Source organism: Rhinatrema bivittatum, chromosome 3 (genome assembly GCF_901001135.1).
Source record: "Rhinatrema bivittatum chromosome 3, aRhiBiv1.1, whole genome shotgun sequence".
NCBI lineage: Eukaryota > Metazoa > Chordata > Amphibia > Gymnophiona > Rhinatrematidae > Rhinatrema > Rhinatrema bivittatum.
The window spans coordinates 243,584,464-243,608,250 of record NC_042617.1 but is presented as its reverse complement, the minus strand read 5'-3'; the positions used below and the strand labels follow the sequence as shown (position 1 = coordinate 243,608,250).

Genomic DNA, 23,787 nt, shown 5'->3' with positions numbered 1-23,787 from the left:
CTAGGTGATTGACTTTACAGCTTTTGGTCTTGTGCACAACAGAATTCTTGAGACAGATGAGCAAGGAACAACAGTGGAGCAGTTCCTAGCTATAATTAGGATGATGTAAAAACTGGAAACTCAGAGTAACTAAATATAGTTCCAAAACGAAAATATGGTGTTACTCTGAGATGTATGACTATAATATAGAGGAATGGTTAAGTTGAACAATTAAAAAATAATGAAATGAAGTCTTCCCTACATTTTTAAGAAAGGGTAAGAACATAAGAAATTTCCATGCTGGGTCAGACCAAGGGTCCATCAAGCCCAGCATCCTGTTTCCTACAGAGGCCAAACCAGGCCACAAGAACCTGGTAAGTACCCAAACACCAAGAAGATCCCATGCTACTGATGCCAGTAATAGCAGAGGCCATTCCCTAAGTCAACTTTATTAATAGCAGTTAATGGACTTCTCCTCCAAGAAGTTATCCAAACCTTTTTTAAATCCAGCTACACTAGCTGCACTAACCATATCTTCTGGCAACAAATTCTAGAGCTTAATTGTGCATTGAGTGAAAAATAATTTTCTCTGATTAGTCTTAAATGTGCTACTTGCTAACTTCATGGAGTGCCCCCTGGTCCTTCTATTATCCAAAAGTGGAAATAACCGATTCACATCTATTCGTTCAAGACATTTCATGATTTTAAAGACCTTTATCATATCCCCCCTCAGCTGTCTCCTTCTCCAAACTGAACAGCCATATCCTCTTCAGCCTTTCTCATAGAAGAATTGTTCCATCCCTTTTATCATTTTGTTTGTCCTTTTCTGTTCCTTCTCCATTGCAACTATATCTTTTTTGAGATGCGGCAACCAGAATTGTACACAGTATTCAAGGTGCGGTCTCACCATGGAGCGATACAGAGGCATTATGATATTTTCCGTTTTGTTAACCATTCCCTTCCTAATAATTCCTAACATTCTGTTTGCTTTTTTGACTGCTGCAGCACACTGAGCTGACGATTTCAAAATATTATCCACTATGATGCCTAGATCTTTTTCCTGGGTAGTAACTCCTAATATGGAACTTAACATCGTGTAACTACAGCAAGGGTTATTTTTCCCTATATGCAACACCTTGCACTTGTCCACGTTAAATTTCATCTGCCATCTGAATGCCCAATCTTCCAGTCTTGCAAGGTCCTCCTATAATTATCACAATCTGCTTGTGATTTAACTACTCTGAACAATTTTGTACCATCCGCAAATTTGATAACCTCACTCGTCATATTCCTTTCCAGATCATTTATAAATATAATTGAAAAGCACCGGTCCAAGTACAGATTCCTGAGGCACTCCACTGTTTACCCTGTTCCACTGGGAAAATTGACCATTTAATCCTACTCTCTGTTTCCTGTCTTTTAATCAGTTTATAATCCACAAAAGGACATCGCTCCTATCCCATGACTTTTTAGTTTTCTTAGAAAAGTAGGCCAATAAAGATCCAGTTCAGGAAGGCTCCTCCTATTCTGTGCCTATTGGGAAAAGGATATTGAATCAGGCTCTAAATCAGGAGTGGCCAACTCTGGTCCTCAAGAGCCACAAACAGGTCAAGTTTTCAGGATATCCACAATGAATATGCATGCAGATCTATCTCATGCATATTCATTGTGGATATCCTGAAAATCAGGCCTGTATGTGGCTTTGAAGGACTGGAATTGGCTACCACTGCTCTAAATGATCTCTGTATCTACCACCAAGGGGAAGAAGATGGAGATAGTATAGCATAATACTTTGTTTCTATTGTTGTGATCAATTTAAAGGTGTTGGAATTGGGAGGGAGGGAAAAAAGACAGGATATTTAGGAAAGACTATGGAAGACATGAAATAAAAACTGTGCTATCACTTTTTATAAGTAGGGAAAGTCAGTGCACTAAGAATTACAATAAGCATGTTATATTTTAAGTATAAGTGTTCTAGTCATAGTTGAGGATATATTTCAGCTACAGATAGGCAGTGATGTTCGGAGGAATGTTAGCCAGGTCATCATCACTCTGTTTGTTCAATACAGATGAATGGCATTGGAAGGCTTGAACATCCTTCAGGTGCAGTGTATGAAGGAGGGTTCACTAACAACATGTTTCATGGAACCGGGACCTACATTTTTCCAAATGGAGCCAAGTATACAGGAAGCTTTAATGAGAACAAGTAAGTTAAGTAAACTGTAAACAATTTTCAGCTAGCCTGAGCAATTGCAATGAACACAGGTATTTCTACCGTGAGTACTAGCAGCTACTTTTCAAAGAGAAACTATTTAGATTGGCGGCCAAAGGGAGGTAAAATAGCACTCATCCTTTTTGGAAATCACATGCATACATGCTTTTTTACTCCCTAGACCTAACCCCCACTCCCTCTCTTCACTGGTGGCCAACTTAGGCTTCTAAATTTTAGGGCTGCTATTCATTTTCCTAAATTTAGGATACCAAGGGCCAGATTCATAAAGGTATTTTCCCCATAGACACAGAATGAGAGAAAAGCCTTAGTCAATCAAGTAGTAAATTCTGAAAATCCATGCTAAACTCCTAACTTTCGGGTAGATTTTTAAAAAATACATGCACGTGTCCATGTGCGCACATACTTGTATAAGCATGTTATAAAATCTGGGCCGGTGCGCACGGGGGGGGGGGGGGGGGTGTTAGATTTCCTCAGTTTATGCACAGCGATCAGATCGGGCCTCCGCCAGTTCCCTCCCAGTCCACTCCAAATAAGGAGCAGATTGGGAGGGAACTTTCATCCCCCTCTACCTACCCGACCCCTCCCTCTTCCCGACCCCTTTGAAAGCCCTACCTTTTGTAATTTTCTTTATTTCGGAACTTATGCCAGCTCCTGAGCTGGCGTAAGTTGCGTGCACCAGTAGGCTGCCGGCATGCGATCCCCTGGGCACAGCGGCAAATGGCTGCTGTTCCGGCAGCCTCCAGCTCCACCCCGCCCCCTGGACCGCCCCTCCCCACCCCCAGACCGCCCTTTGAGAGAGGCCTGGCTATTGTGCGCGTAAGAGGGGTTACACGCGCAGCCAGACCTCTTCTAAAATGTGCGCAGCACACAACCCCCGTTTTCCCTGCTCGCAAAGGATTTCAAATTTAGCTGTTTGTTTCCCTTCCCTAACTCCACCCCTGTAGCTACTCACTCTTTAGGGCCATAAAATTTAGGCTCCTAGTTTCTCTAGGTGCCTAAATTTAAGAACTCAGCCTTAGAAAACTTTTAAAAAGGCCAGTTTAGGAATCTAACTTCAAAAGTCATGAACCTAAATATTTTGAAAATTAGTTCCAATACGTTTTTTATATTCTAGTGAATGTTTGTTGTAGAAATCTTAGTCATGATATATTATCTTAATAAATAACATCATTAGCAAATTCTCTGTGTAGTGACAGTGAAAGCATGCTTCTTATTTATAATGAGGCAAATATTAAAAAAATTATAGAACAGAAATTGTCCAGCTAAAGTTAGCTGGATAAGTTATCTGGGATATTCAGCAGGATAAACGTTCCACTGAATATCGCCGAATAAACTTGTCTGACTTACTTTAGCCAGATAACTTTAAACCTAATGAGTGATATTCAAAGATAGCCAGTTAAGTTTAAAATTATCTGGCTAAAGGTCGCTGGATAACTTTAATCGGGGATATTCAGTGGTACTTTTATCCCGCTGAATATCTGGGACAAATTATCCAGCTAACTTGTCAGCTTACTGCATATTGACCTTTAACCATCAATATTCTTGTGCATATATCAGTAATAAGCTAAGTGTAAAGTTATCTGAGAATACCTTCCCGGATAATTTTGGACCTGCTCCTGGGGCTGGCTAGAGGACCTTGTGGCGCAACGGTAGCACGTCCGACTCCAGATCAGAAGGTTGCGTATTCAAATCATGTCGGGGTCAGAGCTCTGTTTACAACAACCAACAAGGACTGCATTACATAGTCTGGGTAAACAAATAAGCATGGGTGTAGCTTGCTTATTGCAGCGGTTACTACCCCTAACTAATTAAGCTAAATATTTCACTTAGATGCAGTTCCAACGTTGCTCTCTACATTAATGGTGCGGGTGGAAGGGAAATAGAACCAAAAGGTTACTAATAAGGGCCAAGAGTAACAGATAAGTATGAGAAAAAAAAAGTGCAAAACTTGCTGGGCAGACTGGATGGGCCGTTTGGTCTTCTTCTGCCATCATTTCTATGTAACTTATGTCTAAACTCCTAATAGCTGGATACATTTCCTGGCTAACTTATCCCCACCCCGGAATGTCCCCCAAACACCCACAATTTATTCACCTAAATTTTAAATGGATAATGACATATCTGGCTAAAATGTATCCAGATAAATGCCTGCAATATTGAAAAGTTGGCATTTCCAAGTTACCTGGATAAATGCCTTTGAATATTGACCACAATAAAATTAGTTGTTTGAGCAATTTAATCCCTTCTGAACCCCTTAAGCGAATAACTTTGAAGGACTTAACGCTCAAGGCAGTGTTTCTCGTATCAATTTGTTCTGCTAGACGCATTTCAGAAATTCAGGCATTGTCTTGCTGTGAGCCTTTCTTGAGAATTTCAGATTCAGGTATATCATTGCACACAGTACCATCCTTTTTACCCAAAGTGGTTTCCTCTTTTCATCTCATTCAATCTGTTGAATTGCCAGCCTTCCCAGATTTGGATAAATCTTCTTCTCAATCACGGGACTTAAAAAGACTTGATGTCCGCCGAGTGCTTTTACATTATTTAGAGATCACTAATGTCTTTCGTCTTTCTGACCACCTTTTTGTTCTATGGAGCAGTCCTAAGAAGGGCTATCAGGCTTCTAAGGCTACCATTGTACGGTGGTTGAAGGAAGCCATTGCTTCGGCATACATTTGTAATGGTCGTCCAGTTCCTGATGGTCTTAAGGCACATTCGATACGCTCTCAGGCAGCGTCTTGGGCCGAGATTCATTGTGTTTCACTTCAAGAAATTTGTAGAGCGGCGACTTGGAAATCTTTGCACACTTTTGCTAAACATTATCGTTTGGACGTAACAAGAATTTGGTACACTTAATTAATTGAGATGAATTTCTTTTACGGTATATATAAATGTATTTACAATAATCTTATGCTTGTGTTCATAAGATATAATTTACACAAGATGTCCATGCTCTCTGTTCTTCATTTTATAGGAAGGGACTGACAGCAGTCTAAGCCACAAATATCACATTTTTCATCTCCATTATATATTTGATTGCAGAAGTGATAACTACCCCACATATATCAAAGTGTAAAAAAAATTATAAAGTAATTTTAACAGAGAAAAGATGAGTACTTTAGGTATATGCATCTCCTACCCATTAATACATGCAACAACATTCTAGCCAATCAGATTGTGCGATTTTCATCCGTGCATCCAAAGCTATGACACTTAGGCTTACATTACAGATGAATGGCTTTTTTCTGAAGGCAAGCAATTCGCTGGAGTAACAATTATGAGTGACTTTATTGGACAGAACTGATATGCAAAACTCTTTTTCAGAGCTTTCTAGGAAACTCCTTGAGGATATCTCTGCACATACATGGTAGAGCCTGCATCCCCACATTTGTGCAATCTGGCTTAGTTTGTCATTTTCCAGCATAGCCATCTAAACACATTTCACTTTCATAGCAGCTATATTTTTCACTGGTTTAGCTCCCATAGCAAAATTTCCCTCTCTTTTTGAGTCAGTGTGCTTTAGTGAGGTTTTTCTCTTTCCTTCATGCTTAACAGTCAGGAATTCACTTAATATCTTCCTGAAGAGGATCAAAATGGATTCCTTTCACTTAGAGACTCAATATGAGGATTGTAAAAAAATATCTTATACACTTGACATGTGATGCTTTGTAAAAGGCACAGAGAACCTTTGCAATAACTATAGATGAACAGACTCTAATAGTCACATGCATCTGGCCTACTTAATGACATGAAAGAAAGGCCTGCCATCCTACCTTGTGCAGGAGATAAAATTAAGGAGGCTATGTATGTTCTGAAGGACCACTAGACAATGGTTCAGATGTTCTCTGTTACTACAGCCTACAAGCCAATCTCGTATTTCAGGAGGTCCAGGAGTCAATAACCCTTTTTCCAACAAAGAAAATGTTTCCAGGTCCTAGACAGAAACAGATCTTTCAGATCTTGCCACCCACCATGAAGGTAGAAGCTGTAAACCTTATTGCTACCTAGTCAAAACCAGAGACAGGTTTTTGACTGAATTCAGAGTCTCTATAGCCAGCACTCTGGTTCTTCTTCTAGAGAACCTACATGTAGATGGGAGATTGAGGTCTTGCACAAACCATTGTCCCACTATGGGGCAATTTTCACAGTACTTTTGTGCAAAATCTGCAAGTACTTTTTACCCACAGACTTTACACCAAATTTCAAAGGGAAAGTACATGCCTACTTTCCCTTTGAAACTTGGCATGGGTTCAAAGTACCCATGGAGTTTTGTAACTGCTTCACTGTGAGGGTAGATTTTTCATGAAAATTAACTTGCATGGATTTGCAAGTTTAATCTGCATGTGTTATTTTCCAATCCCATCCAAAACATGCTCCAAGGCATCCTTCCCCTAAATGTGGCTGAAATTATGTACGTTGTGGAACATCCTTGATTAAATCCTGGTCCCGCCATTCTTTGGCTATTCTTCTGCATACTACTTTCTGTTGAGATAAGTCCAAAAATCTTTTCCCCAGCTGTATCTCTGTAATACTAAACTCTGACTACCTTATCATTTTTCTGTTATACTTTGAAAGAACATTTTTCCAGACATTTTTATCTTCCTTTATGTTATAGATAACTCTGATAAAATGAAAACTCATATACTCCCAGCTGTTGCTTCTGATAAAGGCTCTGCTCATGTGCATTACATGGCAGGTAGTTAAAATGGTCAGTTAACAACTGTAACTGCTTTAGAATCACCTTGAATTGTGAAGTCAATAAGGGCCTTTTCACTTCCACATGCCTAGAAACAGTTTCTATTCCCAAAAAAGTTGTAATTTGTGCATGGCCCTCAATCTTATTCACTGATTTTTAAATTAGAAAGGCAATTAATAAATAAACAAAACTAAACTGTTGCGATTCCCCCTGTTGCTGCGCTACAGGAGGTATCTTACCTTCCTCCCGGAGGCCGCTTCGAAGCCAGGGCCTCTTCTGTGCACCATCCGGGACTTGCTCCAGGGCCTGGGAGGCCTAGCGGTTCCTGAGGACTGCCTGTGGCTTGCATGCATGCGTTTGGACTTCCTGTTTGGTGACGCCGTTCTCCTAAGGGCCGGCCCGCAGCTCTCTACCCCACTTATAGGGCCAGCGAGGGGCGGTCCTGGCAAACTCCTCCCAGGGAGTTGCCTACAACCTCCAGTATATAAGGACTTTCTTGTCACTTGCAACTGGCCTTTGGATCGGGCTCTACAGTTACCTGTAACCTTCTTCTCGATCCAGGTCATCCTTGGTCTTGCCTGTGTTGATGGTGCCTTGTCCTGTTTTGATGTCTGTTCCTGAAGCCGCCTGATCCTGTTCCAGTTCCGTTTGTTCTGCCCTATGTCCTCGTCTGGCTCCTGAGCCTTCTGGCCTGTTGGGCCCTGGTGTGGCCAACAGGAGGGATTCGTCCCCCGGGCTCTTGAGCTTCTGTTCCTGCCAGCCGACGGGGCTTCGGATGTCATTGGTCCCGGCATCGGAGTTCCTTCTCGTCTGGACCTTTCCCAGCACCCTCCTTTCCTCAGCGTGGTCCGCGACCAGCCTTCCTGGGCTGTGTAGGGCGCGTCTGGGACGGGGTGGTCCACCACTCAGTCCCGTGGGTGGGCTGAGTAGGGCGCCCTGTTGGACAGTGCCATGTCTTCCTTCCAGCCCTTTTCTTCGATGTCTGCACCTGCCTTGTCTTCGATGTCTGCACTAGCCTTGTCTACGATGTCTTCAGTGTAAAGGACTCTGTCTGCCCTCACCTCTGTCTGCCCTGCCGCCCATTGCCGTAACCAGCGGCAGGTCCGAAAGGGCCGGGAATAGTCGGAGGACCGTTCATCTACCAACTTCCCAGGGTTGGTAGCCATGGGCATGCAGGTCCGGCTGAGGGTCAGACTCCGTGCCTGCTCCCCTGCTTTTGTACCCGCCTGGCTCTCCATGCCTGCCCAGCTCACCTCCCACGGTGTGGCTTGGGGCTTCTCCTTGAGTCCTGCCGTGGCCCAAGGGCTCACCACCCACTTGAGACGACCGCGCTCCGCGTGCGCTCGTAACAGAATCCGAAGGCCATGAGCTCGGTGAGCTGTGCTCGTGATGGACTTGTTTGGATTCAGAATTTTTTCTTCGTCTGTTTTTGTTTCTCGACCTGCTGGAGGCGCCAGCTTCTGCTATTGCTTACGACCTGCTGGAGGCGCCAGCTGTTTGGGTTCCCACGACCTGCAGGAGGCGCCTGCGCCCAAACCATCGGTTCCCTTCTTCCCAGGATGGAGTTCCACGACCTGCAGGAGGCGCCTGCGCTCCTCCTGTTGTTGCTGTAGTTTCTGCCCGCCCTCCCCCCCTCTTGCTCTTGCTTCTGCTTGCTTCTGCTGTGGGTGTGCCTGGGTATGCTTGTTTGTGCTGTGTGCCTGGGTGTGCTTGTTTGTGCTGTGTGCCTGGGTGTGCTTGCTCGTTTGTGCTGTGTGCCGCGTGGGTGCTCGTTTGTGCTGTTGGGCCTGTGTTGCTTGTTTGTGCTGTTTTCCCTGTGTTGCTGGTTGTCCTGTTTTCTGTCCTTCGTTTGTTCTGTTCTGTTCCCGCTTGTTGTTTCCCGCCTGTGGGCTCCCGTCCTCCTCGTTCCCGCGTTTTGTTTCCCCCGCTTCCTGTCTCTCGCCCTTCGCTCTTTCACCCTTCGCTCCCTCGCTTTCCGCTCTCTCACTCTTTGCTCTTTCGCTCCTGGGCTCCTTTGTTCTCTGTTCCCTTGCTCTCTCGCTCTCCGCTCCCTCGCTCCCTCTTTTGTATTTGTGTGTGTCGGTCGCTGCTCGCGCGGTCTCCGGTCGGTCTCGTGTTCACGTCGTCCCTTGTTCCCTCGGTCTCATGTTCACGTCGTCCCTTGTTTCCTTGGTTTTGGTTGCTCCCGGTCTCATGCTCTTGGTCTCTCGTCGTGTTGTTTGCTTGTTTGTGGTGCGTGTTTCCTTGCTTGCCTGTGGTGCGTGTTTGTTTGCTTGCCTGTGGTTGGTTGGTTGTTTTTCTCGCTTGTTTTTTGCTTTTGGTCCCTATGAGGGGGGGATTCTTTGAGGGGGGGTACTGTTGCGATTCCCCCTGTTGCTGCGCTACAGGAGGTATCTTACCTTCCTCCCGGAGGCCGCTTTGAAGCCAGGGCCTCTTCTGTGCACCATCCGGGACTTGCTCCAGGGCCTGGGAGGCCTAGCGGTTCCTGAGGCCTGCCTGTGGCTTGCATGCATGCATTTGGACTTCCTGTTTGGCGACACCCTTCTCCTAGGGGCCGGCCCGCAGCTCTCTACCCCACTTATAGGGCCAGCGAGGGGCGGTCCTGGCAAACTCCTCCCAGGGAGTTGCCTACAACCTCCAGTATATAAGGACTTTCTTGTCACTTGCAACTGGCCTTCGGATCGGGCTCTACAGTTGCCTGTAACCTTCTCCTCGATCCAGGTCATCCGTGGTCTTGCCTGTGTTGATGGTGCCTTGTCCTGTTTTGATGTCTGTTCCTGAAGCCGCCTGATCCTGTTCCAGTTCCGTTTGTTCTGCCCTATGTCCTCGTCTGGCTCCTGAGCCTTCTGGCCTGTTGGGCCCTGGTGTGGCCAACAGGAGGGATTCGTCCCCCGGGCTCTTGAGCTTCTGTTCCTGCCAGCCGACGGGGCTTCGGATGTCATTGGTCCCGGCATCGGAGTTCCTTCTCGTCTGGACCTTTCCCAGCACCCTCCTTTCCTCAGCGTGGTCCGCGACCAGCCTTCCTGGGCTGTGTAGGGCGCGTCTGGGACGGGGTGGTCCGCGACTCAGTCCCGTGGGTGGGCTGAGTAGGGCGCCCTGTTGGACAGTGCCATGTCTTCCTTCCAGCCCTTTTCTTCGATGTCTGCACCTGCCTTGTCTTCGATGTCTGCACTAGCCTTGTCTACGATGTCCTCAGTGTAAAGGACTCTGTCTGCCCTCACCTCTGTCCGGCCTGCCGCCCATTGCCGTACCCAGCAGCAGGTCCGAAAGGGCCGGGAACAGTCGGAGGACCGTTCATCTACCAACTTCCCAGTGTTGGTAGCCATGGGCGTGCAGGTCCGGCTGAGGGTAAGACTCCGTGCCTGCTCCCCTGCTTTTGTACCCGCCTGGCTCTCCATGCCTGCCCAGCTCACCTCCCTCGGTGTGGTTTGGGGCTCCTCCTTGAGTCCTGCCGTGGCCCAAGGGCTCACCACCCGCTTGAGACGACCGCGCTCCGAACATAAACTGCTATGGTTACTATTTTAACTTTCATTGCACAACCGCTAGTATTTCCCAGCAAAGGCTGGATCTATCTGGACCCACAAACAAGAAATCTTCTAAATAGTTCATGGTCTTCTTATTGCCAGTCAGTCTGTTATCCATTGTAGTAAGATACTAAGAGGTTGATATTCAAAAGACATTTAAATGGATAATTGAGAAATTATATCCAATTGGCTTGCCAGGGATATTTGGCACCATGTGACCCTAAAGTCTAGGTGCACATGGAGATATCCACCTAGAATTTAGGAGCAAAAGTCGGAGGTGTTCCAGGGGCAGGTGGGAGGCATTTTGGGACAGGCCACAGTTAGCCACATACATTATGCAGCTAACTCTGATATTCGGAGATAACTGCTTGACTAATGCAGCTAACCTCTGGTCGATCCATAAGGCTGCCCTAAGTTAGCCGGTTTGATATAACCACACTGCTGAATATCCATGTTAAGTTAGCCAGATTTCCATATCTGGATAACTTAACTAGCTGCTCTGCAGCTGAATATGGACCTCTAAATTTCTCGAAAAAGTTACATGAAATTGTATAGTTCATGGAAAAGCATTTGTCAATGTAAAGTTATTTTTTAAATTGGAAATCTAGCAGGTAAAAACTGGTTTTGATGTACAAATAATCTAAAAGCAGATTCTACGATGGCTTTTGCCATCTATGACCCTCATCTCAGTTTGTCACCAATTGCAACACATGCTGAAGTGATAAATAAACAGCTAAGCACATTGCAGGATCCAAAAAGTAATTTACCAAGACCCTTTCTGAGTACAAAAGATGGTGAATGAGCTTGATCTCTCCTGGTTTATTTTTTGAAACAAAACCCAGTGAGGAGATACAGCAGATAGGTTTTTTGGAGACCTTATAAAAAGAGGCCAGCTATTCTGCCCTGTTCTATTTATAGCTTCCTTATTGTTGTTGCGACCGTCGCTGCCCGACGTCTCCACTCCGCCCACCTTACCACATTGGCGACTCCCTCCGGGGTTGATAGAAGGCTGACTGCTGCGGCGTCTCTCTGTCGACCTCGTCCGGCGACCCCTGACCGGCCCGACGCTGAAATCCACCATGTTGACCTGATGCCTAGGGGCGCGCGGCACAGCCCCACCTCAAGTACCAGAAGTGGCACAAACTTCAGGGGCGTCCCCCTGAGATGAAGTCATCTGCTTCAGATATTTAAAGATCTCTGAATTGCTAACAAGTCGAGTTAGCAAAGAATGGCAACTGACTCGCTACGACTTTCCAAGCTACTCTGCCTCCTCAGACTTACCAGGGTATCCGCTCCTCGGGGGCCTCGCTCTCTCTTTTACTTTGTAGGTTGCAGTCTAGGACCGGTACTCGCTCCTCGAGGGCCCTCGTTCCCGGACTTCTTCAGAATTCACTTCTGCCTGGAAGTTATCGCTGCCTATTACATCTGTGAGTTACCATCACTCTCAGAGCTTTCCCTGGAACCAGGTTCTCGCTCCTCGAGAGCCTACTTCATTCCAGCTCGTGGGCTTCTATGAGACATTGTGTGAGTGTTACCATCAGTTTCTGTCCATGAACTCTGCATACCCTGCCTACTCACTATATTTCAGTTTCTCTACAGCTCAGCCTCCAGGGATCGCTGTTCCAGTATCTGAGGGACTACAGCCCAGCCGGGCATTCCAGCTCACTACTGCCACCTCTGGTGGTTCAGTATACAGTCTAATAAAAGAACTAGTGTGTGTCTGTCTCCTAACTTTGAGCCTGACCAATGGTCCTTCTCGGGATCTTCCCCTGGGGGCGTGGTCATCTGCCACCGGCCCAAGGATCCACCCACAACTCTCCTAAATAATAACAATTGTCCCACAACATTAGTCCAAATTGCATAGGTTTAGCGCCCCCTGCCAGCAGATGGAGGTCATGGCCTATTTACTAGTTTGGTTCTTCTTGTGGGTGAGGGGAGGTCTGAAAGCCAGTGGTACTGGCTCCCTTGTTCCTCCCATCTCCTGCTGGCCTTTGGGTTTCCTCTTTCTTCAGGCCATTCCTGGAGGTTTGATCTAATGCCTGACTGGGATGAAGAGAGCCAGGAGCAGAAGAAACTGAGCAGAAGAAAGTATTGAATTTACTTTCTTTGCTACTTGGGACATTTACAATAAAGTTTAAAAAAAAAAAAAAAAGGAAAAATTGTTAAGGAGTCTATTTGTACAGGACTGGTTGGACACTTTGTGAACTGTTAAGGGCCTTCCTTCCCAGTGGTGAAGAGGGCAATAAGCCACAAAAATCTTTTTTTCCTCACCAGTCTTGTCAAAGTGTCAGCTCCCGCAGAGCATGGAAAACGATGTGGCTCATGTGGAAGCCAACACAGGAGCTCTGCAGCTGTTGGGGATGAAAATGCTGGCTGGAAGAGTGAAGAACAGATCTTCAGAAGCTGGGACACAGTCTGTATCCAGCGGGAGCATATCTGGGGAGGGGTTGAGGATGGAGGGGCATTCCACAAAGTCCAGCATGGTGTTGACTGCTTGTCCCATAGCTGAGCAGGGTTGCCAAATGCCAAAAAGTTTTAGAGCCCAATCAGTCACCAAAATCTAGCCCAAAAGTAGCCCAAAACTCAAACGTTGCAAAAACAGCCTGACTTCAGTGCCGGGAAAAATAGTGGAAACTATTCTCAAGATCAAAATCGTAGAGCATATAGAAAGACATGATTTAATGGGACACAGTCAACATGGATTTACCCAAGGGAAGTCTTGCCTAACAAATCTACTTCATTTTTTTGAAGGGGTTAATAAACATGTGGATAAAGGTGAACCAGTAGATGTAGTGTATTTGGATTTTCAGAAGGCGTTTGACAAAGTCCCTCATGAGAGGCTTCTACAAAAACTAAAAAGTCATGGGATAGGAGGCAATGTCCTTTCGTGGATTACAAACTGGTTAAAAGACAGGAAACAGAGAGTAGGATTAAATGGTCAATTTTCTCAGTGGAAAAGGGTAAACAGTGGAGTGCCTCAGGGATCTGTACTTGGACCGGTGCTTTTCAATATATATATACATGATCTGGACAGGATCATTTATATATATAAATGATCCTGTCCAGATTATCAAATTATTCAGAGTAGTTAAATCACAAGCAGACTGTGATACATTACAGGAGGACTTTGCAAGACTGGAAGATTGGGCATCCAAATGGCAGATGAAATTTAATGTGGACAAGTGCAAGGTGTTGAATATAGGGAAAAATAACCCTTGCTGTAGTTACACGATGTTAGGTTCCATATTAGGAGTTACCACCCATGAAAAAGATCTAGGCATCATAGTGGATAATACTTTAAAATCTCGGCTCAGTGTGCTGCAGCAGTCAAAAAAGCAAATAGAATGTTAGGAGTTATTAGGAAGGGAATGGTTAATTGAACGGAAAATGTCATAATGCCTCTGTATCGCTCCATGGTGAGACCGCACCTTGAATACTGTGTACAATTCTGGTCACCGCATCTCAAAAAAGATTTAGTTGCGATGGAGAAGGTACAGAGAAGGGCAACCAAAATGATAAAGGGGATGGAACAGCTTCCCTATGAGGAAAGGCTGAAGAGGTTAGGGCTTTTCAGCTTGGAGAAGAGACGGCTGAGGGGGGATATGATAGAGGTCTTTAAGATCATGAAAGGTCTTGAACGAGTAGATGTGACTCGGTTATTTACACTTTCGAATAATAGAAGGACTAGGGGGCATTCCATGAAGTTAGCAAGTAACACATTTAAGACTAATCGGAGAAATTTTTTTTTCACACAACTCACAATAAAGCTCTGGAATTTGTTGCCAGAGGAGGTGGTTAGTGCAGTTAGTGTAGCTGGGTTCAAAAAATGTTTGGATAAGTTCTTGGAGGAGAAGTCCATTAATGGCTATTAATCAATTATACTTAGGGAATTGCCACTGGTATTAATTGCATCAGTGGCATGGGATCTTCTTGGTGTTTGGTGATTGCCAGGTTCTTGTGGCCTGGTTTTGGCCTCTGTTGGAGGCAGGATGCTGGGCTTGATGGACCCTTGGTCTGGCCCAGCATGGCAATTTCTTATGTTCTTATTATGCCCAATTCTACACAAATTCCTGCATTGCATGCAAATTTACAAAATTAACAATGTATATAAAAAAGTTAAAACATATTGCTAGAAAAGTCTAAAAATCAAGGTTGTCATGTTCGATGTTGCCAAAACATAATGTTCATCTGAGAGCTGTGCAGAGCTGCACCATTCAAGATGTATTAGAAGCAAGTCCATGTTGGGAACCCAACCACCCTAGGGCATTAAATACTGCTTTTCTGTTCCTGATCAAGGGTAGTAAAACAAGCAGCTTTCTTTTTTCAAGCCCCGCAGGGTGGAAATGAGGTGGCAGAGCAAAGAAAGCATTTCTTTTAAGTTCTTGGCTGGACAAAAGTAGCAGCAAAACAGTAATGCAAGTTGCATTTGGAGCTATATCTTACCGCAATTCGCAGTTGGCCCACTTAGGATCCCATGAATGGCGGAACCCAATGCAGTTCGATTGATTGCTATAGCACTATACTGGCACTGTTGATTGCTCTTGGATAGAATAGTCTGGGGCTCATTTATAGCCCAAACTCCCGCAGCCAGAAAAAGGAAAAACTTTCCCACACACGCTCAGAAAAAGTAGACCAATTGGGCCTGAAAACCACTCATCTGGCAACACTGTAACTGAGCCCTCTGGGTGAGCGGAGCTTGCTAATATAGGAGCAGTGACTATCTTAGCTGCAAATAACAGCAACAGCACACAAAGGTTTTCAGTGAACCTCTGGTTCTTTCCCCACTGTGGAGGGATGCTAATAGGCTGTGTGAGGAAGGGGCCTGATGCAAAAAAAAAATTAAATTGTTTTCCTTAGACCTCCTCATCCTCTTTTGCACCTGAGTTTGTTCTTTTGATGCATGATGCCTTCTGTTTGCGAAAGGGAACTCCCCAAGAAGGACCATTTCCCAACTTACTCTCAGTGGAAAAAGAGACTGGTAATTGGGTGTTGCATCCGGTCACAGACAGCTGCGACCGCTCTGTCTCACCTCTCTTTTACCTTTCTCCTCCTCCTTTGGAAGGATGGCTGCCTCCGGTGCTGTTTGCCGAACTCCTTGGCGTCTCCAAGCCAGCATGGGCGTCCCTGTCCGCCATGCTTCTTCCTGAGGCCTCCCAGGGCGCGCGCGTGCATGCTGCCCATGTTCTTTTTTTTTTTTTTAATTTATTCTTTATTAATTTTTTCAATGATTACATCATGCAAACAAAAACAAATATGTATCACAGTACAATTACCGCACTACACATTACATAATACGGGGGAGAATATCTACTATTTTTCAAGGAAATTATGTCTAATTAGAGTCCCCTATAATCTAATGAGGCTCTTTTTAGTCAATATACCATAATTAGAGACTGGAGTATTTTTTTTTTTTACAAGGGCCCTTTACCACTAATTTTCAATTTCACTTACTGATTTATCCAATAGGAATGTCTCTAAATGAACTGGATCAGTAAATCCAAATTTTTTCCCTTTATAATTAATGTAACACAAACAAGGAAATTTTAAGAAGAAAGATGCCCCTAGAGCCACTACACGATGTTTTAATGCTAAAAAGGTTTTCCTTCTTGCCTGGGTGGCTCTGGCTACATCCGGGAATATTTGAACCTTAGATCCACAAAAAGAGACATCCTTATATACAAAGAACTTTCTGAACATTTTATCCTTGTCTTGTTCTGATACAAAAGTAATAAAAAGGGTTGCCCTATTCTTGATTAAGTCTAGAGACTCCTCCAAGAAGGTTGATATACCAATACTTGGAGATGATTCCAGGCTACCACCGGGTATATTCTTTTCCCTTTTCTTTCTTAAATAATAAATTTTAGACAAACTAGGAATTTCTTCATCTTTATACATTAACATTTCCTTTAAAAAAATTTTAAACATTTCTAATGGGGACAAAAGACGAGTAACAGGAAAGTTTACCAATCTCAAATTTCTTATCCTTAACAAATTTTCCATTCGTTCTAGTTCCTTATGCATATTTAAACTATCGGACATAAAAGTACTCTGTGATGACTGAACTAGTTGCATTTTCTTCTTCACTTCAAATATATCTCTCTCACATTTCAAAACTTTTATCCCCTGTTCATTAATCTTTTCAGAATTTACATCAATAACAGAAGACAAAGATCTGTTCATAAGTACAATGTTATTATCTATCTTTGAAATAGCTTTCCATAAATCTGATAATGTAACGTTGTCTGGATTAACATCCTGACCAACGCTACTACTAAGAACTGATATAGGTTCTATATTTATAACTAAGTAAAGATTTCTCACTCCCATGGCTTTCTGCTTGTGAAACCAAGCTTACTTCCAGGGGATTAAGTCCTACCAGTTCTGTAGCCAGTTCAGTAGGTGGAGTCTTACTTGGCTGCGGCGGTAAAACGGGACCTCCTTCTGGACTAAGGGAAGCAAAAGATAAGCTTCCCAAACCATCCTCATTTGGATCAAATCTGTCTCACGACGTGTTGATCCATGGGACCGGTGCTATGTTGAGGCACAGGTGATGATGTAGCTTCCTTAGCTTTTCTCTTTTTCCCCATCTATGAAAAAGAGATTACACAAGGACAGTCTCCTGGCCAAACTCTCCCGGACGAAGCCGGACTAAGCCGCGCGGCCCTTCGGCGCGCGCGGCTTAGGCGACACGCCGGGTCACCGGCAGATTTCAAAGCCGTAGCCCCGCCCCTTGATGCAAGCGAGGACGTCCTCAGCTGTGGATGGTAATGGAATCAGGGGCTTTCCCTCGGCACAAAGTCCGCACAACTCTCACCAGATGTCAACAGGTTAGAGCCCCTTTCTCCCGCGCAAAGTCTCAGGGAGAGATGGCCAGCGGCCCCCTCCGTCTCCTGCTCTCTCCCCCTACCCATGTTCTTAAGCACATCATGGCAGGAACCTCGGGGGCAGATCCACTGCATGACGTCAGTACCTCCAGGTATTTAAACCTCCGCTCCACTCCAATACAATGAGTTAGCAAGGACTTCGGTTTTGCTACTCTGACCACTTCTAAGCTGCTCACTTGGATTACTCACTAATCTCCAGGGTATTTCGCTACCTACTGAAGCTCTGGCTACCCGCTCCTCGGGGGCCCCTCACTTCTACTTGCTCGCTGGGGTTATTCAGCCTAACCATCAGGACACCCGCCCCTCAGGGGTCTTGTCTGCTTTATTCCAGGTACCCTCGGTGCTCCTAGGAACTCGCTCCTCGAGGGCCTATCCTGCTCTGGGTATCCTGCACCTCGGACCACGGGTCCTTCTCTTCATTCAACTACCAAAGGAAGCTACTACCACACTCCAAGCTCTCCTCGCTCCACTCTTCAGGTTCACGGCTTATCCCGCGCTGTGGAACACTACCGGACCTTCGCTGCACCTCGGTGAGATCATCAACTACATTACTACTGAGACTATATGGAGCCTTACTGTGATATCGCAGGACTACAGCATTGTCCGTTCCTCAGACAAGTATCATCTTCATCACAGCAATATAATAAAGATTCCTTTCCTCTGTGTCCGCTTGCTATTGAGTCTAGCCTATCGTTGTAGTTCCCCACGGGGCCTCTCCCCTTGGGAGGAGTCATCACCACTTCGACCAAGAGTCCACAAACCCAACATTGGGATTTTGCTAAAAATCCTAGGTTGGATCTGGAAGAGAATCCAGAAATGGCATGGGTCTTGTTGGAGCAATGTCCTTGGGGGCAAGCCCTGGATGGTCAGGACCTGGGAGGCAGAGACCTAGAAGGGGAAATACTCCTGCAGAAGGGGATGATCCACAGATCGTCCATTTGTTTAGAAGGGAAGAGCTGCCCTCTATGATTACCCTGGCTTTCGCAGATATCAAGGAGGCTGTGAAAGAGCCGGAGGTAAAAGGGGAGGAACCTTATTTGGAAGGGTTCAGTAGATCAGTTAGCACCTACCCTTTTTATAGAACAGTAAGGGCTTTGGTGTCAGCAGAGTGGGATATACCAGAAGCACATCTGCATGTGGGTAGAGCCCTATATTTTTCCCACTGAAGATATGGAGCTTTTGAGATTTCCTAAGACGGATGCCTTCAGTTTCAGCTGTCTTGAAGAAGGAAGTGAAACTCTGAAGGATGCCTTGGATAGAGGAACAGAGGTGGTTCTAAAGCAGTCTTTTGAAGCAGCCTCTCTTGCTTTTTAGGCAGCAGTGTGCAAAAGTTTTATGTCCTGGAGATTTTTGTGCTGGGTGGAGCAAATTACTGTGGGGAGCTCACCTGACAGTTTTTCCTTGAGGGAGGCAAAAAGGCTTGAGGCTGGAGCTGCCTTTGTTGTGGATGCGCTGTATGATCTCATTTGTACCCCAGCAAGAGGCATAGCTTTGTCTGTGGCAGCCAGATGATACCTATGGTTGTGGAACTGGTCAGCTGATACAACCTCTAAGACACTCTTGAGTAAATTGCCCTTTAAAGGGAAGCTGCTGTTCAGGGAAAATCTCAAAAAGCTGGTGAAACATTATGGGGAAAAAATTCCACAGATAGCCAGAGGATAGGCCAAGGGGTTTCAAAAGGGGGACCTAGCAGACCCAAGGTTAAAGAGGCAAGACGTTCAGCCAGGGAGGATGACAATGACGTCTCAGAAGGGGGCGTTTTGATGGCAGCTTCAGTCCCTTCTGTCTGACAAAAGGGTCTCGTGAGAGGACCCAAGGGCTCCCAATGAGATTCAAAGGGCTCACTCCCTGATATCTTAGATTGGGGGACAGCTGTCCCCCTTTTACAGGGAGTATGTCACACGCTAGGAGTGTGAGTCCCTGGGCTGTGGTCCAGGCTGGGTCCACACTAGCAGAAGGTAGACACACCACTGACTGGAATGAAAAAGGAGGCTTTCCCTGTTACAACCTCTTCCCCCACAGGTTGAGCCTATGGGTTAGGAGGCCAGCATTAATTAGGAGAATGTATACAACAAGGAGGGCAATCTGAGGGTCAGGGCAGGTGGCAGTCAAGCAAGGTTGGTATACAGGCAGGTAGTCCAAGTTGGCAACAAGAGCAATCAGAAGGAGACAAGGAGGCAAGGGCGAAGAGGAGACAAGGCAGGATGGAGAGGCAGGGAGAGGAACAAGACAAGGCGAACTGGAACAAGGCATGGCAGGAAGTGGAATAAGGCAAGGAGCTGGAACAGGGCAAGGCAAGATCCAGATGAAGCAACAAATACCAACTGAACGCAGTAGGACCTGTTGCTGAGACAACAGACTGCTATTTCAATGGTGTTTAAATATCCCAGTAAGGTGATGTCATCAGGCTTCGCCATGGAACCTGTTCCCCCTGTAGGCCCTTTAAGAGGAAGTGATGCACATGTGTGTGAGCCTGTGGTGGGTCGAGGTAGCCGTGATATCGGCATCAGTACTGGTGGTGTGGGCATCCCAGGAGGTAAGGGTGTACCAATTGCAGGATGGCCACTGTGGTCACTGAAGTGTTACAGTATCCCTTCCTCTAAGCCCCCTTCCCAGACCCTTTGGCTTGGGCTTGTGGGGAAAGAGTCGATGGAACATTTTGGTAAGCTGTGGGTCTTGGTCATTCTTGCCTGGTTCTCACAGCCTCTCTTTGGGACTGTAGCCTTTCCATGCAATTAGGTGATGCAGCTTACCCGATATCTGCTTGGCATCCAGCATTTCCTGGACCTCATACTCTTTGTCTTGGTCCATAGATATGGTGTCAGAGTGGGAGTTTGTTGTGGCTTCTAGGACAGGAGCAGTGTTTTCAGAAATGATACATGGAAAGAATTGTGTGATCGCAAGTTGGGAGGTAACTGCACCAATAAGTGACTGGTCCCAACTGGCGAAGAAATGAGTAAGGTCTGTTGAATTGGAGTGAAAATTTTGCTAAAGAAGACTTAAAACATAAGAAATTGCCATGTTGGGTCAGACCAAGGGTCCATCAAGCCCAGCATCCTGTTTTCCAACAGAGGCCAAACCAGGCCACAAGAACCTGGCAATTACCCAAAACTAAGACGATCCCATGCTACTGATGCAATTAATAGCAGTGGCTATTCCCTCAATAAACTTGATTAATTCAAACTTGATTAATTAATTGATTGATTAATTAATTAATGGACTTCTCCACCAAGAACTTATGGAAACCTTTTCTGAACCCAGCTACACTAACTGCACTAACCACATCCTCTGGCAACAAATTCCAGAGCTTTTTTGTGCATTGAGTGAAAAAGAGTTTTCTCCAATTAGTCTTAAATGTGCTACTTGTTAACTTCATGGAATGCCCCTTAGTCCCTCTATTATTCGAAAGTGTAAACAACAGATTCACATCTACTTGTTCAAGACCACTCAAGATCTTAAAGATCTCTATCATATCCCCCCTCAGCCGTCTCTTCTCCAAGCTGAACAGCCCTAACCTCTTCAGCATTTCCTCATAGGGGAGCTGTTCCATCCCCTTTATCATTTTGGTTGCCCTTCTCTGTACCTTCTCCATCGCAACTATATCTTTTTTGAGATGCGGTGACCAGAATTGTACACAGTATTCAAGGTGTGGTCTCATCATGGAGCGATATAGAGGCATTATGACATTTTCCGTTTTATTAACCATTCCCTTCCTAATAATTTCTAACATTCTGTTTGCTTTTTTTGACTGCTGCAGCACACTGAGCCTAGATGCCTAGATCTTTTTCCTGGGTGGTAGCTCCTAATATGGAACCTAACATCGTGTAACTACAGCAAGGGTTATTTTTCCCTATATTCAACACCTTGCACTTGTCTATATTAAATTTCATCTGCCTTTTGGATGCCCAATCTTCCAGTCTTTCAAGGTCCTCCTGTAATGTATCACAATCTGCTAGTGATTTAACTACTTTGAATAATTTTGTATCATCCGCAAATTTGATAACCTCACTCGTTATATTCCTTTCCAGATCATTTATATATAGACTAGCCGTTAAGCCTGTAACAACGGACTACATTAAAAAAAAAGTTTCAGTCCATTTCCTCCCCCCTCATTCTCCCCCTCATTCCCCTCTCCCCCTCCCCCTCATTCTCCCCTCCCCCCATTCTCCCCATTCTCCCCTCCCCCCTCTCACCTCACTCTCTCCTCCTCGCTCAATCCCCTCCCCTCCCAGCTCATTCACAACCCTTTCAGATGGCACAGACAGAAGATCTCCAGGGGAGGACCCTACCTCCCTCGCGCACGCCGCCGCTGCCGCTACTGCTCCTCGCCACCACCGCCGCTACTGCTCCTCCCAGCGCCATTTTTGTTACAGGCAAGCTCTGACCGACGTGCTCGCCCGCGCATGCGCGGTAGAGCTGCTCTCTACTGTGCATTTGCGGCACGTCGGTCAAGCTTCATTTATCTAGTAGATTGAAAAGCACCGGTCCAAGTACAGATCCCTGAGGCACTCCACTGTTTACCCTTTTCCACTGAGAAAATTGACCATTTAATCCTACTCACTTTGTCCTTTCTTTTAACCAGTTTGTAATCCATGAAAGGACATCGCCTCCTATCCCATGACTTTTTAGTTTTTGTAGAAGCCTCTCATGAGGGACTTTGATAAAATGCCTTCTGAAAATCCAAATACACTACATCTACCGGTTCACCTTTATCCACATGTTTATTAATCCCTTCAAAAAAATGAAGCAGATTTGTTAGGCAAGACTTCCCTTGGGTAAATCCATGTTGACTGTGTTCCATTAAACCATGTCTTTCTATAAGCTCTATGATTTTGATCTTGAGAATAGTTTCCACTATTTTTCCCAGCACTGAAGTCAGGTTCACTGGTCTACAGTTACCCGGATTGCCCCTGGAGCCTTTTTTAAATATTTGGCTTACATTGGCCACCCTCCAGTTTTCAGGTACAATGGATGATTTTAATGATAGGTTACAAATTTTAACTAATAGATCAGAAAATTCATTTTTAAGTTCCTTCAGTACCCTAGGATGCATACCATCTGGTCCAGGTGATTTGCTATTCTTTAGTTTGTCAATCTGACCTACTACATCTTCCAAGTTCACAGTGATTTCGTTCAGTTCGTCTGACTCATCACCCCTGAAAACCATCTTCAGAACTGGTATGTCCCCAACATCCTCATTAGTAAACATGGAAGCAAAGAATTCATTGAGTCTTTCTGCAATTGCCTTATCTTCCCCTTTAACCCCTCGGTCATCTAATGGTCCAACTGACTCCCTTCAGCCAAAGGTTCCTCGTGCTGAGCCAGATCTTTTTCCCTGGCTTGAACTGGGGTGCAGGAAAATACTTCTTATCTGCTCCCTTCTTCTATCATTCCATGGCTTTGAGGTGGAGCTGTCAAGTTTTCCAAACCTCCTAGAGATTTTGGGCAGTGTGATCTGTCATTGGACATGGCACAGACAACTGTACTGGGAGAGGAATCTTGGGACGCCGTCTGTACATGATAGCAAACAGAGAAGAACCTGGCAGTTCACTTACTTGATTATTATGGCAAAACTTAGCCCATGATAGTAAGGAGGCCCAGTCATCCTACCTCTCATTGACATAGGCCTGTAGGAATTCCTTCAAAGTTTGGTTAACCTGATCAGTTTTGCCCATTGGTGTACGGGTGATAGGCAGAGGAGAAATCTAGTGTTTTACACAAGTTTTGCCAGAAAATGGATATAAATTGGACATCTCTGTCACTGATGATATGCTCCAGTATTTCATGTAGGCAGAAGATATCTTGAAAAAAATGGTGGGCAAATTCAGGGGCTGTAGGTAGACCTGGAAGGGCACAAAATGCGCTATTTGTCAGAAATTGTCCACAGTGACCCAGATCACTGTACATCCATGAGATGGGAGAAGGTCTGTAATAATATCTATGGATATATGGGACCATGGCTTCACTGGCACTGATAATGGTTGTAGGAGCCCCCAAGGATGTGAGTGGGAAGGCTTGTTGCAGGCGAAGGTTGGGCAGGACTCCATGTATCGCTGGACATCCTTGGTGAATTGAGGGCACCAATAGTGCGAGGATAGGAACTCTAGTGTTTGGGTGACTATGATGATCAAGAGGTGTGCCTAAATCCCTGTGCCAAAAAATACAAGCTATAGGATTAATGTGCTGGCAAGGATTTTAGTCTGATCAATAATATGTTGCAGAGAGTCCTGGGTGTCTACCCATTGATTCTTCTCTGCGGGTTGTTGGATAAACAAAGTTGAAGTGGTTGAAAAAAAGGGACCACCTCACATGCCAGAGATTTAACCTTTGGACCTGTTGTAGGTACAGCAGGTTTTTGTATCGTCATTATGATAATGGGATGAATAGCCCCTTTGAGCAGCCACTTCCACTCTTCTAAAGCAAGCTTGACTGAAAGAAGTTCTTAATCTCTGATTGTATAGTTGTTTTTGA

General features: G+C 45.1%; 1 protein-coding gene across 2 annotated transcripts in view; it reads left to right on the top strand.

The window, feature by feature from the left end:
- MORN2 (MORN repeat containing 2) overlaps positions 1–23,787 on the top strand; it is a 219,970-nt gene that overhangs the window by 163,232 nt on the left and 32,951 nt on the right. For both annotated transcript variants that reach the window (XM_029594370.1, XM_029594369.1), the window contains one exon: positions 2,049–2,185. In XM_029594370.1, the coding sequence (XP_029450230.1) occupies positions 2,049–2,185 (137 nt within the window). The remainder of the gene's footprint in view (positions 1–2,048; positions 2,186–23,787) is intronic.